The following is an 18,266-nucleotide window of genomic DNA, read 5'->3' as shown; positions in this document are numbered from 1 at the left end:
TGATTTACAATTAACGTGGTTATAAACCCACTTTTTGGACTTCTACCTATAGTTAAGCCTAGAATAAGGCTATAGGTAGTAGAAATATCTCCTAAACGTGCACCATTTAGGAGATATTTCACTTGTAGTCTGCTGAAAATTCCAACAGCGCATGCGCGTGGACGAAATGAAACTAAGAGCAGTTTCTTCACTAGCCTGTGCTGTTAATCGCAGCTCCCGTGCGCATGCGTGGGAGTAACGTCACGCAGCTCCGGCGAATCACAGAGCCGGAGTCCGCGGCCTGGAAGGAAGAGGGGCCAGAAGATGGACGCTGCCTACACAGGGGACATCACTGGATTCTTTTGCAGGTAAGTGGCACATAATGGGCTAGTATGCGATGCATACTATCCCAATATGCTTTTCATTTGCAGCGAGCAAAAGAGGAAATAAAACCCATCAGGGTTTACTTCCTCTTTAAAGGAATGACTATCTTGTATTTTACAACTGCCCCGCTCTATGAGTTGGTACTGCCCTCTAATGGCCAAAATGTATCAGTGCAGGTTGAAAGTAAAACTATTCAATTGCATTTTTTTTAAAAAGCCCTTATTTATATTCCATTCAGGTATAAGTATTGATTATGAAAAATGCCCAGTAAATTCCTCAAATGTCCGAGGCTTCAATTACCCAACTGGATATATATGTTCACCGCTGCCTGAGTAAGTACCCCAGAACAATGTAGGTCTTATTTTCAAATATGTCTTTGCCTAAGCCGTAAATCCTATAAAAGCATTTAATTTGTTAAAGTGCTGTGTATCATAATCAGTTGTCTTTTTTACATTTATTTATTTTTTTATTAAATGCTTTTCTGCTTTTTACCCTTTTGTTGCATCTCAGCTTTGCAGAACTCTTGCAGCCTCATTACAGCCACTTCCTGTCTACATGCACGCCAGCAATGGCTGCCTGGCATTTCTCAGGGCAGATTTTCTAATGGTGGCAACAGTGAACCGTGCCTCCGTAATGTGCATTACAATGGCCACTGGTAGTTTCCATCAGTGCCTAGGTGACAGGAACAGGATTAAAGCTGGGAGACAGGAACAGTGTGCGTTGTCACCCTAGGAACAGGAAGTGCCCGAACAAGAACCATCAGGGCAGGATCACCAGAGATTATTTAAAGACAGAGATTGCCGCTCCAAAAAGCTCCAGACCTCTTGAAAGCACCGGCCCTATTAGGAACTCGCAGGTGCTGGCTCTGCACAAAATTTATAAGAAAAGAAAAAATCCTGGATGGCCGCACTCCACTGAAGGCACCTTTATTGAAAAATATTATAAAATCCAATACAGTCACTTCATACACAAGAAGGACAGGGAAAACCAGCTAACGCGTTTCACACCCTGCGCTGGTGCTTAATCATGATTAAGCATCAATGCATGGTGTGAAATGGAGTATGACCGTCCAGGATTTTTTATTTTCTTCAGAGATTTAAAACTAAAGTTTATTCTGCTTAAATTTTCCCCTACCTTTTTCTTTTTTCTTCCCCTCTCCATCAACATTGGTGTTTCATCTAATTAAAGTGACACTAAACACACACACTTTTTATTGAAAAAAAACTCTAAGTACCTTTTTACCAGTCACATGACCCAGCTCTTTCCTAGCCTGTCTGCAGGGAAACATAAGCAGGAGGAGCTTCTAGTCATCTGCTGCTGGTCACATGTTAAAAAAAAAAAAAAACAGCCTTTGGAATACAGAGTAAAAGTAAATAATTAATATTAATAAACAGTTTTAAATGGTCATACAAATATATATTTTAAATTAAATGTTTATTATTTTTTGGCAATAACATGGTGGGGGCGGATTTCTGTCAGTCTCAGGCTGTGTTACGCCCCTCCAGCCTGCGTTTTAGCATATGGGGGAGGTGAAGCCTCCATTAATCTACATGTAATATCCCGCCTCCAGTGTGTTTAGCTGGTTAGTGGACATGAAGGAGGAGGGGGGGGGAGTGGGCTGTCATTTATCACTGTGTATACATCCACATATGTGCCTCTATAGTCACATGAGCTGCTTTTGATGTGATAGGGGAAGGAAATGTTCAGCATAGAAACTCACTGAAAACTGAGCATGTGCAGAGTTGACACCACTGCTCTGCAAAATCCCTAGCTGAATTGGGGACATGGACAGAAGGGGGAGCTAGAGAGCAGCAGGATCAACCAGGTGTTTTGAAAAATACAGAAAACCAGTCTCATAGTGACTGAGTATGAGCAGCATGTAATATAGCATTTATTGATTTTATAGTTTTTCATGATGTGAGTTTAATGACACTTTAAATAAGTGCACCATGCTGAATGCTGGGGGTACACTAAGGATATCATCTCTCTTGATGACATCAGCAGTGCTCCTTCCCCCTCACTATGCCCAAAAGCCAGCTCATTCGGATGGGCAATGCTTCAACACTTGCTGGTAGTGCTGAAGCTTGCCTGGTTTTTCTTGCATCCCACACATTCCTAATAACCCATCATTATGATGGCTGCCTATCATCAGTCATGGGAAGAGCACAACCTACCAAAGGCCTTTTCCAGAACTAAGAAAAGCAAGACCCTTCTAAGATTTGATATCAGTGGCGTTATTTGGCATAATGCTCATTTGGTCTGATGAGATCAATAAGGATCTGAGGAAATCAATAAATGCAGTCTACTTTCCCCACTGCAGGTGGTACTCTCCGCAATGGCATTATTATTGCAAAGGAAGTCAAGAGGAGCAGAGTTCCTCTATGGTTTTCTGGGTCACTGGGGAAGCTATCCTATTGGGTACTGCCACCCCATGTGATTCTGGCAACCATCTTGGGTCAGACAGAGCCTATTTAAGTCCCTGGCTCCCAGGTTTGGCACACATTTTGCGAGTGGGCAGTGTAGGGACAGGTACCCTGCCTGTTAGGGACAGTTTTGGCGGTAGGGAACGTTTCCTGATGAGGAAGGAAAGTGTAGGGTCTGCAACTCCTCTGGAAAACCATGAGTGTGCACCCAGTTGGGTGGTCTTCCCTCGGGTTCTATTGTGAGCTGTTTCTGCATACTTCAATACAAGTTCTTTATTGCACCCATAGCGCTACACCTGAAGCAGCTGGTTACTTGTTCCCTCTAGTCCTGCACAGTCAGGCAACACAAATTTCCAGCTTGCAGCCAGACACAAGAAATCAGCCCACGGGCTTGTTTTTGTTATTTTATTGGGGAAAACAACTTGGATAGGGTATAGGGATTATGAGGTGCCCAACTTGACTTGAAGAACAACAGCTGAGGACGCCTTCCTTCCTATTACTCTGCTTGCTAGAAACACCAAGTCTCTTGGATTAGTGGCAAAGTCCCTTATGGACCAGGAGCTCTTAGCCCCCTTTTGAAAAATAGATGTTGCAAAATTGTAACCAGGAGTATCTTTTCTCCCCTTGTGTAACTGCTCCCAGCTCCACCACCTGAAGGTTCTACCAGCCCTCCTGCAGGTACTACCAGCCCTCCTGGTTGTTTGTCCAAAGATCTCCCAGGACAAAGGATAAAGGGTTAAAGTGGTTGTAAACCCTTACAACCAACTTTGACCTACAGGTAAACCTAGATTAAGGCTTACCTGTAGGTCCAAGAAATATCTCCTAAACCTATACGGTTTAGGAGATATTTACCCGAAGACAGCCACCACAGGCGCACTGGGGCAGGCCGCAGATCGCGGCGATATGGCGCGAGTGCCGGCTCCCGTGCGCATGCGCGGGAGTAACATTGTCGCGGCTCCGGCGAATCACAGTGCCGGAGCCGCGAGACCCGGAAGTCGCTCCGGGATCCATGGCAGGAAGAGGAGAGAGGAAGACGGAGGACCGCTTCGGGGGCTTCGTTCTCAGGTAAGTTATTCAAAATGAGCTATGCATACTAGCTCATTATGCCTTTGCCTTACAGGGTGTGCTTTAAAAAAAAATTGTCTCTACTCTTGTGAATCCCTGGGTGTGCTGATGTACTCACTCTGTCCTCCTTGCAACCTTCTGCTCCTAGACAACATTCTTTCTCAAACTGGACACTAAAAGGATTCCTCCAAGCCAGCCTGGAGGCAGAGCCCCCCCCCCCCCCCCCAGACCTAAGGGACCCCTCCTAGGCCACCGACAGCCACCTCAGCCCTCTATCTTCCACCCATCTCCCTTCTGCTCAAATTCCACCATATTTATGGGCTGGTTCAGCCACACTGCCAGGTGTCCTGCCTGGGGATTGGCCAAAACTCCCATCAACATTTAGACCCAACCTTTTTAGATCCCCTTCTAGAAGTTTCCAGGGACCTCCAGAACCAGGGAGAGACAATAGAGGACTGGTCTGCAGAGCCTTCCAGCCTGACCAGCAGTAACCCAACCTAATTAAAGGCTCACACAGTTACCATGAGTCATACCAAAATAAACCTAACTACACTAACACTAGTTGCACACTAGGAGGTGCTACACACCCAACTGTGTGAATTATTTCCATCTCGCCATGCTGCACCCAACCTACACGTGTTAAACTTTTGCTAAATGGTAAAGAAAGAAAAACACAACAAGCCGCGAAAATGGCCACTTCGTAACACCAAATGTGGAATTTTCTTACTGCGCACTATAATTATTTTTATCATTCTTTTGCTTACTGCAGGAACCCAGCACATTCCAAGCTTGTGGTCTACATCCAGACAGAACTTGGTGGTCTTCTACCGCGAGCTGTGGTGGAGTCGGCATTACCCAACAACATAATCAGCTTCATCACCAGCGTTCAGGAAGGAATTAAAATTTTTTACCAGGACAGAAACTGAATTATCTTTAAATGTAATAATGGCTCTCTGCCTTCGGGGAGGACAGGGAAGATGCATCACTGAATTATAGGCTACTGGGAAGATAAAAGAAAATATAAATGGACTCTGCTATGCTAAGGTGGTTGGGCCAACAACACATTTTATCTACACAGATTACACTTCTGAAAAAAATTCTCATCATGTACCCCCAAATTACCAATTTACCCAACGAGTTGGACAGTCCAACCAAATACAATATTTTAGCAGTGGAAAGCTGAATAGGGCAATATAAAAACACAAATTATTCAGTTCTTTAACCAGTTTAATATCGGGCACTTTCGCACCTTCCTGCCAAGGCCAATTTTCAACTTTCAGTGCTGTCACTTTTTAAATCACAATTGCGCAGTCATGCTACACTGTACCCAAACTAAATTTTTACCATTTTGTTCCCACAAATAGAGCTTTATTTTGGTGGTATTTGATCACCTTTGCGTTTTTTATTTTTTGCTAAAGAATAAAAAAAGATTGAAAATTTTGGAAAAAAAGTTTTTGTTTTTGTTATAAAATTTTGTATGTAAGTTTTCTCCTTCACTGATGGGCACGGATAAGCTGCACTGATGGGCACTGATAAGGCAGCGCCGATAAGGTGGCACTGATGGGCACTGATAGGCGGCACTAATCGACAGCACTAATAGGTGGCACTGATGGGCATTGATAGGCAGCACTGGGCACTCATAGGTGGCATTGGTGGGCACTGATGGGCACTGAACGGTGACACTGATGGGCACTGAAAGGCTGCACTGATGGGTACTTATGGGTGGCACTGGTAGATGGGACTGATGGGCACTGAAAGACGGCACTTATGGGCATTGATGGCTGGCACAGATAGATTTAACTGATAGGCATCACTGGCGGCACTGGCAGGCATTGGGGATAGGCACTAATTAGCAGCTGCCTGTGCTCTGATTGGCAGCTGCCTGGTCACTGGCATTTCCCTGGTGGTTTAGGGTGGCAAACCTGGTGGTCCAGTGTGAAGGCCATCCCTGGTAGGCCTGACAACATCCTGGTGGTCCTGACGGCATTCCTGGTTGTCCTGGATGGGCATCTGCGAGGGGGGGCTGTGCTGATAAATAATCAGCACAGACCCCCCCCCCCCTGTCAGGAGAGCAGCCGATCGGCTCTCCTCTACTCGCATCTGTCAGACGCAAGTGAGGAAAAGCCGATCAACAGCTCTTCCCATTTACATCGTGCTCAGCCGTGATTGGACACGGCTGATCACGTGGTAAAGAGTCTCTGTCAGAGTGTCGGTGTGTCAGACTGACGCGCCACAACAACGATTGCCGGGATGTGCACCACCGGGGGCAGCGGCATAATATTCTGAAAGACGTCATATGGTCAGGATATCGCAGCCACTTTGTCAACATCATTTTGTTATATGGCGGGCGGCAAGCGGTTAATGAAAGTTTTTTTTTTTGTAAATTCTTCTACACAGATGGAGAGCGTCTGTGAACAGCAGTTTTCAAGTCTTGCTAGACATCCTAAATTGGATTTAGGTCTGGACATTGATTGGGCCATTCTAATGCCACGTGTATGGTTTTTCCAACGGAATTCCGCTCAAGCTTGGCGTGCTTACACACTGTCACAAAAGAGTTCTCTGAACTTTTGACCGTCAAGAACACGGTGATGTGTACAACACTACGATGAGCCGAGAAAATGAAGTTCAATGCTTCCGAGCATGTGTTGAATTGTTTCTGAGCATGTGTGATTTTTTGCACGTCCGATTTGCATACAGATGATCGCATTTTCGGATAGAAACTTTTCTCGACCGAAAAATAGAGAACCTGCTCTCAATCTTTTGCTGGCTTGAATTCCACCAGCAAAAGACCGATGGAGCATACACACGGTCGCATTTTCCGACAAAAAGCTCTCATCTGAGTTTTGCTGGTGGCATTTTCCAATCGTACGCGGCATAACACATGAATTTGCTTTGTTGGAAGCCATTCAATTGTAGCTCTTTCTGTATGTTTAGAGTCATTGTGCTGCTGGAAGGTGAACCTCCACCCCAGTCTCAAGTCTTTTGCAGACTCTAATGCCATGTACACACGACCAGACTTTCCAGCAGAGTAGGTCTGACGGTCTTCCCGACTGACTTTCTGGCGGAGTTCCGACGGACTTGGTCACACACGAACGGACCAAAGTCCATTCGTTTTGAACGTGATGACGTACGATGGGACTAAACAAGGAAGTTCAATAGCCAGTAGCCAATAGCTACCCTTGCGTCGTATTTGGTCCGTCGGACCAGCACACAGACGAGCGGTTTCCTGATTTTTAGTCTATCGGACTTGAGTCCGTTGAATAGATTTGAAACAAGTTTTATTTCTAGGTCTGTCTGACTTTTGGGAAAAAAAAGTCTGCTGGAGCCCACACAAGATTGAATTGTCCGACGGATTCCGGTCCACCGGAACAAGTCTGCCTGAAAGTCAGATCGTGTGTACGCGACATTACAGGTTTTTTTTTATTTCTTATTTATCATAGGGGTGATGGCAATTACATGCCCACTGACATGAGTTACTATTTTTCAAATGGAACATATTCTGTAGCTATGGAAGATCTTTTATCATTCTTTTCTGGGAAACATCTGTTATAACCTCCTGACTGAGTCACCTACTCCTGCAAAGGGAGTCTTGACCTTGTGCAATCAAAGGCCCTGGCTGGGTATCAAGCCACGGGTGCATATGATCTCCTATATAACTAAGAGATCCATAGGAGCTGGTAAGAGGCAGTTTGTGTGGAAGTGGATGGTAGACCCTTTTCTCTTATCACCATTCTTGGGTGTTGTGTGCGGTATTTGCACAGAGGAGACCGACTATCAATTGGAATGGACTATTAATCTTTCATTATTTGATCAGTTTTGATCAATTCACTTTCTCATCTGTATAAAGTCATAGAATTATATTTTTCACCATTTTAGTTTAAAGCGCGGCTTGATATTTGAAAATCTTCACGTCTGTTTTAGCTTTGTAGTTAGACATGTTACCTCAGACAGAACATTGACTGTTTTAATGTCTGTCGGAACGCCGAATGTTTGGGGCATTTAGCGTGGACAAACAGAACAGCTTATGGCTGTCAATCGTTGCTAGGGAAGCCACAGCCGCTGTGTTCATACCAGCCTGACATCATTCACTTATGTGGCCAGGAATCCTCAGCCTTGTAAGCCTATAGGCGGGGAATGGAAACGGGCTACATCATTGCCTAAATATGGCCAGAAGGCCATATTTGGACAATGAGGTTACCACTATCCCAGCTGTCAATAGGTGTTGAAGAAGCAGTGGATCCTGTGCCCACGTAACATCCTTACCAACCACTGACTTAATTTTTAATCAGATGTAGCCCTACCAGGGGCGGACTGACAACTCATGGGGCCCCCGGGCAATAGGAGATTAAGGGGCCCCCAGGGGAATAGAAGATTATGGGGCCCCCAGGCAATAGATTATGGGGCCACACAGTATACACACACACACACACACATACTGTATACACACACAGACACACAATATACACACACACACTGAAAAGGTATTGAAGAGGCGGGGCAGCTATAATCTTGTGATTTTTTTTAAAAACACAGATTTTTACATACTGTCCCTGGTTTTATTGAGGCTGGCAACCCTGATGGGGCCCTTTTAGTGGCATGGGCCCCTGGGGCAGTGCCCGAGTACACAAATGGTCAGTCCGCCCCTAAGCCCTACCCCAACGAGGGCAGATTGCTGAAAGTGTACCCCACTGGTTGACCTGACCATGCAAGTTCTCCGACTCCTCTGACACCATGGATTCCGACATTTTCAATGATAATCAAAGCGTTAAAGGCACACACACTTTAGGTGCAAAAGTTGAACAATGTTTACTGAAAAGCTATGAGCATAAATCCCCAGTGGTTTAACCCTTTAAAGTCCACTTTTTTCAATGGACTCAAAGCTCAAAGCGTGCTCTACCAAACGTTAAAGGGTTAAACTTGACCCCTAAGGGAGATTCACAGTAGCAAGAAAAACAATAATGGCAATGATATAAAACAGTGACACAGAAGCGGTAACTTATTTGTAGAATATAAGGATTTTTTAAACTACACTCTATTCACTGAAACCTATGTGAACAGGCAGGAGGAGGGCAGAGGGGTGATCGCTCTTGTGTCTAACCACTCCCTTGTAGGCCTCAACACCACAGCTCAAATGGAGCAAAATACAACAATGTCCTTACATTGATAAAACTCGTAAATACATAAACCCTCTCAGTCAGTAAATGGAGTCCTGGGTGTAGGTACTTGTACATATGTTACTAACGGAACAGTCCCTTAGTGAGGAGCAGGATATGTTGTTGTGTCTCAGAGAAGAAAGAAGCCTTTGGTCTTCAGCTAGCTATTTAATGTGTAGCACCCTGATGTTTAGGCAGTGCTGCTATTAAATTTAGTTGCCAGGTGATAGCTGCCTTGGCCAATTGTTAGGGGATTAATTGATTTCCCCCTAATTCTGGAATTGCTGCACTTCTCTCTTCTGTCACAAGGTGGCCTGGTATCTGGTGACATTGGATAAGACAAGGGCATAGCAAGGACAGATTATGAATGAATGGGGTGTCTCAGCCAATGGGCAGGGATTTTCTTGGCCTGCTGGGAGAGCCTATTTATTTGGGTGGAGTCAGGTGATCAGGGGCTCTGTGCCACCTGGACGGCTGTCTGGGTGGAGGTGTGTTATGTGGCCCTGAGCTGCTAGGTCTTAGGCCTATCTGTCTGCTAGGCTGTCTGAGGGCCTATCCAGAAGCAGGAGAGCAGCGGAGGGTTGGGACTTCGGCTTGTAGTCCAACCAGAAGTAACGGCTCCTCTGGCCGGGGAACCAGTTATGGTCTGAGGTAAAGGGGAAGCTGTCACCACTAAGGGACCATCTGCCTTGTTACCAGAGACCACTGTGAGTAAGCTGAGGCCAGTACCAGAGCAGACTTTTCACCAGCCAGGGATAGTGAAGAAGTGGGAAAACTTCAGCAAGTCTGAGACAGCAGAGGGGACGCTTGTGGAGCATCAGTGAGTGCCAAGCCAGGGACCTAAAGTGTTAGCGGGGGTGAAGCTTGAGGAGTATCTGTGAGTGCCAACCAGGGACCCAGCAAGGAAGCGGGGAGGTGACGCTTGAGGAAGATGCTAAGTGCTAAAGTGGAAGAGGTCAGGAGAGCCAGTGGCTAGTGGATCTGAAGTCTAGTGAGAGAGACTGGGAGCTCATTGCATGAAGAACCACAGTGAGTGATTGTGGGGTAAGCGGAGAACTGTTCGACTTGCAAATAGTTGAATACAATTACAGTTAGTAACTTCTATGACTGTTACCATAGGAGAGAGCGTCCTACCTATACATAAGTGGTGTCCGGCTGTAGGCCTTCACCCTTATGGCTGTCTGCCTATAGAAGTCTTGGAGTCTTCCAATTAACATTACATCTACTTAAGGATGTCCTGGCAGTAGCCCTCTCTCCCCCAGTTCTGTTTAAGAGACAATAAATCTCTTTGCATTCAAAAAGTGTCTGCCACCCACCCTTTTCATCTTGCATTACACCCACCATGCCTTGTAACCCACTCTACACAGAAAGATGTCAGCTGTCCCTAACTGGAGGCCACCATTGGGCTTCACGGGCCCCGGGACTTTGCTACAAATGGAATACTTAAGATATCCTGGTGATTGGGAGAAGTGAAGTAGCCTGGTGACACTTTAAATATAAGGCAATGTGTAGCAAAGGGTATTTATGGTGTCCTGTGAAAAAGGAGTACTGCTGTTGCTCCCCAAAGGGTCAGTGTTGCACCAGGTCCAACAGGCTTAGATGAAGGGACAAACAATGGCTGCATGCATGTCTTTCCATGGACTATACTTCTCAAGATGCCATGCATTTCTCATAAAACGTAGTCACTCTATATTCAGGATATGACAACACAAAGTCCAGCTGAACACTAGGAGAAAACAGTTCCACAGCAGCGACGCTGCTCCTAACAACACAGGCAGCATGGCCAGCTCCTGGTTACACGGAAAAATATTTATTGTGCCGAAATCCTTGAGGATACAACACAATAAACAATACAAGAAACCCAAGGCATACAACAAAGGATATTGCATATTTCGCATACAATAAGCAAACCATAGGACTAGAATATTACATGAACCCAGATTTTTTTGGGTATCTAGGGTTCAGTATATGCCTAATACAGATATAAGGCACTTTGACGTGAAGGTATCAGAATTTTTTTTAAAACATAAACGAAATTAACCAAACAGAAGGGTCCTCTCTCTCTCTGAAGAGCCAATTAGCCAAATATAATGCACACAGTCCCTATCCCAAAAGAAAGTCAATAACAAAGACAGTCGCCATAAGATGGGACAAAGGGTGCAAATTTGAGTTCATCTTATAGAAGAGTGACTGATACTAGTAGTTCCCTTGTGTCCCAACCTAAATAAGGAAACATCTATGCCTGTAATAATCGAAACATACTGTAACTAAGTGTGGTGGGGCAACACCTGGAGTATCCAACCGTGCTTGCCAAATAGAAGAGAACTTTCGGGTGGCATTTCTGTGTTGATATGTTAAGCGTTCCCTAATGAGTTTCTGTTCTATACAAAGTTTCTTAGTAGGGGTATGAGGAGATAACCAGCTATTTGCTTCTGTGCTATATATAAAAGCCTAATTACAGCTATATTAGTTGGGGGAGTAAAGATCTCCCTGTCCACTGTACCTAGCAAGAAAACCATGGGGTCCAATGGGACCTTGATCGTATATAATGCAGAAATAGTATCTGTCACATCCTTCCAGTAGCGAAATAATTTGGAGCATCGCCCCAATAAATGAATGAGAGTTCCCTCCTTGGTGGAGCAACCACTGACTTTACCTGGTCCACTCACTTACATGGCTGGGGACCCCCAGCCACATAAGCAAATAAGAGGGGAATGGAGCTTTACTTAATGTCCTAAATATGGCAACATGGCCATATTTCGTCAATGATGTCACTTTTTTTATTTTTTTATTTGTGAATGAGTAGGGGCACTATGTACCATGTACTCATTCATATAGGGGAAGCAGTATCCGGGGGGGGCGCCCTAATTATTAAAAGGGACTTCCAGATCCTGATAACCCCCGCAGACCTCCACAACCACCGAGCAAGGGTTCTGGGGATGTAGGATGCAGCCCTTGTCCTCTTCAACTTGGGGACAAGGTGCTTTGCCAGGGGGGTACCTCCCTGGTGAAGCACCCCTCCCCCTCTTGTTGAGGGCATGTAACCTGGTATTGTTCAGTAGGGTGTGGGCTGCATCCCCCACTCCCTTTTTGGAGGTACTCTATGAATTTTGTTCACTTTTGCTCTAGGATGTGCTCCAACAAAAATTAAATTTACAAAGAAAAAACATGACAGTTTAAATTGTCAGCAAAGAAAACTGCATTGCTGGCATCTTTAAAAAAAAAAAAAAAGACCCCTCTAAAATTCCCTCACAATACATATCAGACCCCTTTGGAGTCTGTGTGCCTTTTAGGAAAGGAAGCCCGAGGGAGATGTCATTTGATGGCAATTTAAAATTCTCTTTTCTTATGAAAGTGTCAGTGCTGAAAAATTCACTGCTCCCCACCACATGGAATTTAAAAAAAAAATGTTCCCCAGGGGAGTGAACACCCCCAACCACCCCACTATTTATTTATTTTTGCATCCCTTTGCCTATTAGCCCAGAAAATGGTCATGTTTAAAGAGGGATTCCCCTGGAAACAAAAATATTAAAAGCCAGCAGCTATAAATACTACAGCTGCTTTTAATAAATGGACAATCACCTGTCCCAGGGTCCAGAGATGTTGGCAGCCGAGACCGATCAATCACTCGGCTCTCGGAATTCATGGTGAGGGAGTCAGGAAGTGAAGCGTTGCGGCTTCACTTCCCGGTTCCCTATTGCGCATGCGCGAGTCACGCAGCGCAATTGGAATGGTCCTCGCTGTCTCTGGGACCCGCGTGTGTCCCAGCAGACAGCGGGGCAAGACAGGAAACAGCATAGACTCCCGTGGGAGTCTATGCCTGGAAGTGGGTGCAAATACCTGTCTTAGACAGGTATCTCTACCCCCCTCCCCCCTGAAAGGTGCCAATTGTGACACCGAAGGGGGGGGAGGGTTCTGACGAGCGGAAGTTCCACTTTTTTTTAAATATCTGTCTCTTATTGATTTCAGTGGAGTCTGGTTAAGCTTCTGAACTTCTTAGAAGTTCGGGGAACCCCTGCTGAAACCAAACACAGGGCAGTTCGGCTTATAACTACTACTCACAAGATGAGATACTGCAGCAGGGGCTGATCCGTGTCACACATTTATGAACACCAGGAACTGCACAGGCACTAGAATGTATATAATTCTGTCATTTTTGAGCCGGCATCTCAGTCCAGAATGTGGATGGTAACCCTGGATGATGCCTGAACAAAGATGGGGACACAGACAGGAGTTGGTATGCACTCAGAGAGGGACAGTTGGGAAGATACATGAGTATACAGTACATAAGGCTGTGTGAGGTTACGGGGGGTGACATAGGTAACTCTTGAGTCTTTGGGTAAGTCACAAGTAGCTGGAGACACAGCAGCAAGCTAGACAGGTTTGTCTACAGCCACAGGGCCCCTCCAGCACAGCCATTCTTAATTACAGTTCCTCCAGAAGTTGCTTGGGGCTCTTTGAGCTTTGGCTGATTGAAGTGCCTACATAGTTTATGAAAACAATCACATGTCGGGGAATCCTATTATGAGATTACAGGGTGAAAACAGTTTGTGATTGATAACATATGCAGCACCCTTCGAGAATAGGTTGCTATGAAGAGGTTCAGGCAAATCCAGATTTTGGCTCCTCTATAAGCAGTGGAGCAGTGTTTGATTTGTTTTGCCTGCTCTGGGCTGCACAGACTGCAGGCTCAGCTACTTCTCCCTGTGTTCCAGTAGGTTCTAGAATATAGTAGGCTGGAAGAGACTGACCTTTGGCATGAATATTTATGAGTTCTCAGCCAATCCCTGGGGGTAGAAGTGCTCGGTAGGTGGCTGAGAGGAGATAAATTGACTGAGGTGGAGAGCTACAGGGTTCTTGTCCTGAAGGAAGAGATCCCGGTCTGGAGGACTGCTGCCCTTCTGGGTGTTGGAAAAGCAACAGCAAGTTATATTGTGAACTATATATATGCATTATACCTATCTATCCAGCAGGTGGCGCTGTAGTATAATAATGTGTTATCTATAGTAGGGTAATCAGAGGAAGTATCATCCTTATTGTGTTATACGCACTTGTTTATATTCTCTTCCTGTTTCTAATGCTGTAAAACATAATCTAACATCCTCCATAAAAGTAAAGCTGTTTGCTGTATCCAAGAAGCTTCTAGCCCATGGTGCAATATTCTGCACAATAGGTTATGGGCCCTGGCACCCAGGCATTGGAGAGGATATCCCAGACACCCAGCAGCAGCCAGAGGCACTGGAAAGAATACTCAGTGAGCGCAGCAAGTCAGTGAATACTGTATGCAAGCAGATGAAAGATGGCAAGTGGTTCAGATGGAATTTTGCAATAGCAAAGCTGAACAATGGCAATTACCAACTGTGGAAGTTTAAATTGGAAATGTTTCTTAACAAGGATGACTTGTGGCAAGTGATGAATGCAGACAGACCTACAAATGGAGAGACAGAGGAATGAGACAGGAAAAATAGGCAGGCAAAAGCAATCATAAGTTTACTAGTGGAAGAGGACAAGCTTATCCACATAAGAACAGAGAAAATAGCCAAAGGTATGTGGACTTCATTACAGAAAATGCATGAGCATTCAAGTCTACACAGCAAACTGTTTTGCTAAGTTATACAAGATGAAACCAGAAGAAGGCCAGCAAATGTGTGACCCTGTGAATGCTATGCTAGAGATCATAGAGCAGCTGCGTGCTATCGGAAAGGACATCAAAGATAACCATATTGTTGCACTGAAAAGTAAAGCTGTTTGCTGTATCCAAGAAGCTTCTAGCGCATTATGCAATACTCTGCACAATACTAGGCAGGTTAGCTAATGCTTGCTATCAAGGTCCCAGCTTAGTGGGCGCTGGAGGGCCTATATTTTTTGCTGGAAGCAACTATGAGTCAAGAAGAAGGGGTGCACTGAGGATGCAGCATGGAGATTCCTGGTACAGCGAATATTGAACCGGAGGTACCCAAGTATCTGGAGACACAGTAAGTAGAGGCCTGGAAATGGGATCCTAGTAACTATCTGTTGTTTAACCACTTGTGTGACTGTGTCAGTACTGTGAAAGTGGGATTTGCCCTGCTAGGAGTCCCAAAAGTGCTTGTGTTTCTAGTCTGCAAAAAGGACGGTTGCTTTCCTGAAATCAATAGACAGAATAGAAAGAGTCCTTTAAGTGTTTGTGCACAACAGTAAATTGTGAAGTATCCCAAAGCTTTCCTTGCACTCCATCCAAGTTTAACCAGCAATAAAACCAAGAAAATAAATCCATTGCCTGGTTATTGTGAGAGACTGTCCAAAGGTCATGTGCCTGGCTGCCTGGGCAAATTTAAATATTTCCTGGTGAAAAGTAGGAGCTGATTGAAAAGGTAAAAAAAAATGTAAAAAAAAAAACAAATAGTAAAAAATACAAAAAAATAGTCCATGATTAGTATATTAATCCATAAGGCCACTTTCAAACGGAAGCAACGGGTCCTTTAGCGGTAAAGTGCTGCTAGTTTTAGTTTTTACCTCTGTTATAGCTGCGCTTTGGCCCCAGAAGGGGTTAAAAGTGCCCGCTTAGCGCTGCTTTCAAATCACTTTTAAGGTGCTTTGAAAGCAGCGCCTATTCATTCCAATGGGCAGGGGTGATGGAGGAGTGGTTTATAAAGTGCTCCCGCACTACCACAAAGATGCTGCTTGCAGGACTCTTTTCCTATCCTGCAAGCGCACCGCCCCAGTGTGAAAGCACTCGGGATTTCACACTGGGGCTGCAGAAAAGGCTTTTTTCAGGCACTTTACAGCCAATATTTTTAGCGCAAAAACACCTGTAAAGTGCCTCAATGTGGAAGTGGCCTATTACATATATGCATATGAGTAGAGGTGGCTTTACGGTTCGCCCGGCGGTCGGTTCGTGGCGAACTTTGCTCGTCCGCGATTCGCCAAACCGGCAGACTTCTGGCGTTGTTCGCGGCAGACATATTCGTTTACATTGTGAAGAACTTTGACCCATGACACATCCATCATGGGGGACAGGACAGCCAATTGAGACATTTCTGTACATGGATATACCCCCTACCTTTTAAATAGACCTGATCTGGCGGCCATTTTGCATTCTGTCTTTTGTCAGTGTAGGGAAAGGACGCTGTGTAGAGCAGGGACAGTCAGTCTGTTACTATTATATTACTATTATATTACACAAAAGTCCTTTTAAGGACTGGTATAGGTGTACAGTATATAGGGTTGTAATACACTTATAATATACTTTCTTTCAAACATAGAAAGCATATTATAGTGCACTGCAGTGCTGATTGATTCTGCAGCTGTCTTTTCTCAGTGTAGGGACAGTTTGGTGTTTGGAGCAGGGACAGTCTGCAATTCACTAGCTACTAGCTAGCTACTATTAGGTCCACAAAGGTCCTTTTAAGGACTGGCATGGGTGTACAGTATATAGGGTTGTAATACACTTATAATATACTTTCTTTCAAATATAGAAAGCATATTATAGTGCACTGCAGTGCTGCTGACCGATTCTGCAGCTGTTGTTTCTCAGTGTAGGGAGGGACAGTTTGGTGTTTGGAGCAGGGACATTCTGCAATTTACTAGCTACTAGCTAGCTACTATTAGGTCCACAAAGGTCCTTTTAAGGACTGGTATAGGTGTACTATTTGGTGTGCAGTATATGTAATACACGTATAAAATACTTTCAAATATAGAAAGCATAGTATAGTGCATTTCCACTGTGCAGCATTGTGACTGCTCAGCGGTTCTGCAGCGATACTACAAAGAGTGACAAACGCAATTAGAAAAAAGTAGTATAACTGGTGTGATAGACCAGTGGCCCCCCAAAAACGACAGATTAAAGTGGGGTGTTATATACCTTCTTCCACATATACTGCACTTCTCTAGAGACTTTTGTCACAGGGTCATTTAAAAAATGACAGGCAGAGGAAGAGGCAGGCCCTTCCACAGGGGTGGTAGGGGTAGGGCAGGAGCAACAGGCTTGAGCCAAAGTGAGAAATTGCAGAAGTGCTCTCTAACTCTGTGCTGGTGTCAGTGCTCTCTATCACGGTGCTGGTGTCAGTGCTCTCCATCTCGGTGCTGGTGTCAGTGCTCTCCATCTTGGTGCTGGTGTCAGTGCTCTCTATCACGGTGCTGGTGTCAGTGCTCTCTATCACGGTGCTGGTGTCAGTGCTCTCTATCTCGGTGCTGGTGTCAGTGCTCTCTATCATGGTGCTGGTGTCAGTGCTCTCTATCTCGGTGGTGGTGTCAGTGCTCTCTATCTCGGTGGTGGTGTCAGTGCTCTCTATCTCGGTTGTTGTGTCAGTGCTCTCTATCTCGGTGCTGGTGTCAGTGCTCTCTATCACGGTGCTGGTGTCAGTGCTCTCTATCTCGGTGCTGGTGTCAGTGCTCAGTCTCTATCGCGGTGCTGGTGTCAGTGTTCTATTTCAGTGCTGGTGTCAGTGGGGGAGATAGCAGCGGAGAAGCCAATCAGCAGTGCCAGCACCATGGATGAGGATCAGCACTGGACTGGCACCTCCGGACCACCGCAGTGGAGCCCTGCATAGGTGGGGATAAGGGCCCGGGCAGTGGGAGGGGTCAGGGGCTCAAGCACAGGTTGGCACACTGGGACACTGGCACAAGACTGCGCTGCCCTGACTGTGGCACTGATCATCTCCTGAACCCCCTTCATAGCCTGGCCTGACCTTACCTCTCCTCCATGGCCTTCATGCGCTCCTGAATTGACAAAACTTCACAGATAAAAAAAGAATGCTTGTGGTTGTCGATCCCAGATTCACTTAATACTTTTGTTATGTCAGTGTCCATGTGGTGGGACTATGTGTGCACAGCTAGTAAGTATTTTGTGGCTGAAAATATGACCTGGAGATTTTTAAGGTTCGCCTGCCATTAGACCCCATTCACACCTGAGCGTTTTGTAGCCCTACGCCTGAAGCTACAAAACGCTGGAGGGGAAAAAATACATTATTCTCAATGGAGATGGTTCACATTTCCACTCCAAGTCGCCTGAAGCCCTACGCCTGAAGCTCAAACAAGTTCCGGACCCTTTTTTGTCGCGCGAATCGGGCTGATTTGGGCGTTTTCATTCCCATAGAAACTAATGGAAACGCTCGATTCGAGCGTTTAGCGCGACAACGAGCGTTTCTATGGGCGTTTTGACGCTGTATCTGCTCAATGCTTAACATTGGTGACCTTTTGCCCTGCACAAATTCGTGACAAAACGCGGCAAAAAAAAACGCCGCGAATCGCGGTAAAAAACGCTGCAATCGCGGTAAAAAAC

The 18,266-nt window shown here is 45.3% G+C and overlaps 1 protein-coding gene across 1 annotated transcript in view; it reads left to right on the top strand.

The window, feature by feature from the left end:
• LOC143941063 (stAR-related lipid transfer protein 6-like) overlaps nucleotides 1–5,301 on the top strand; it is a 35,546-nt gene extending 30,245 nt beyond the window's left edge. The window contains exons 6-7 of the mRNA XM_077462993.1: nucleotides 602–695; nucleotides 4,621–5,301. Coding sequence (XP_077319119.1) covers nucleotides 602–695; nucleotides 4,621–4,777 — 251 coding nt within the window. The 3' untranslated portion in view covers nucleotides 4,778–5,301. The remainder of the gene's footprint in view (nucleotides 1–601; nucleotides 696–4,620) is intronic.
• The last annotated feature ends 12,965 nt before the right edge of the window (nucleotides 5,302–18,266 follow it).

This window comes from Lithobates pipiens, unplaced genomic scaffold (assembly GCF_037356315.1).
Source record: "Lithobates pipiens isolate NorthernLeopardFrog02 unplaced genomic scaffold, aLitPip1_a1.2 Scaffold_3, whole genome shotgun sequence".
NCBI lineage: Eukaryota > Metazoa > Chordata > Amphibia > Anura > Ranidae > Lithobates > Lithobates pipiens.
The sequence above is the reverse complement of the archived record's forward strand: the minus strand, read 5'-3'. Positions and strand labels throughout refer to the sequence as shown.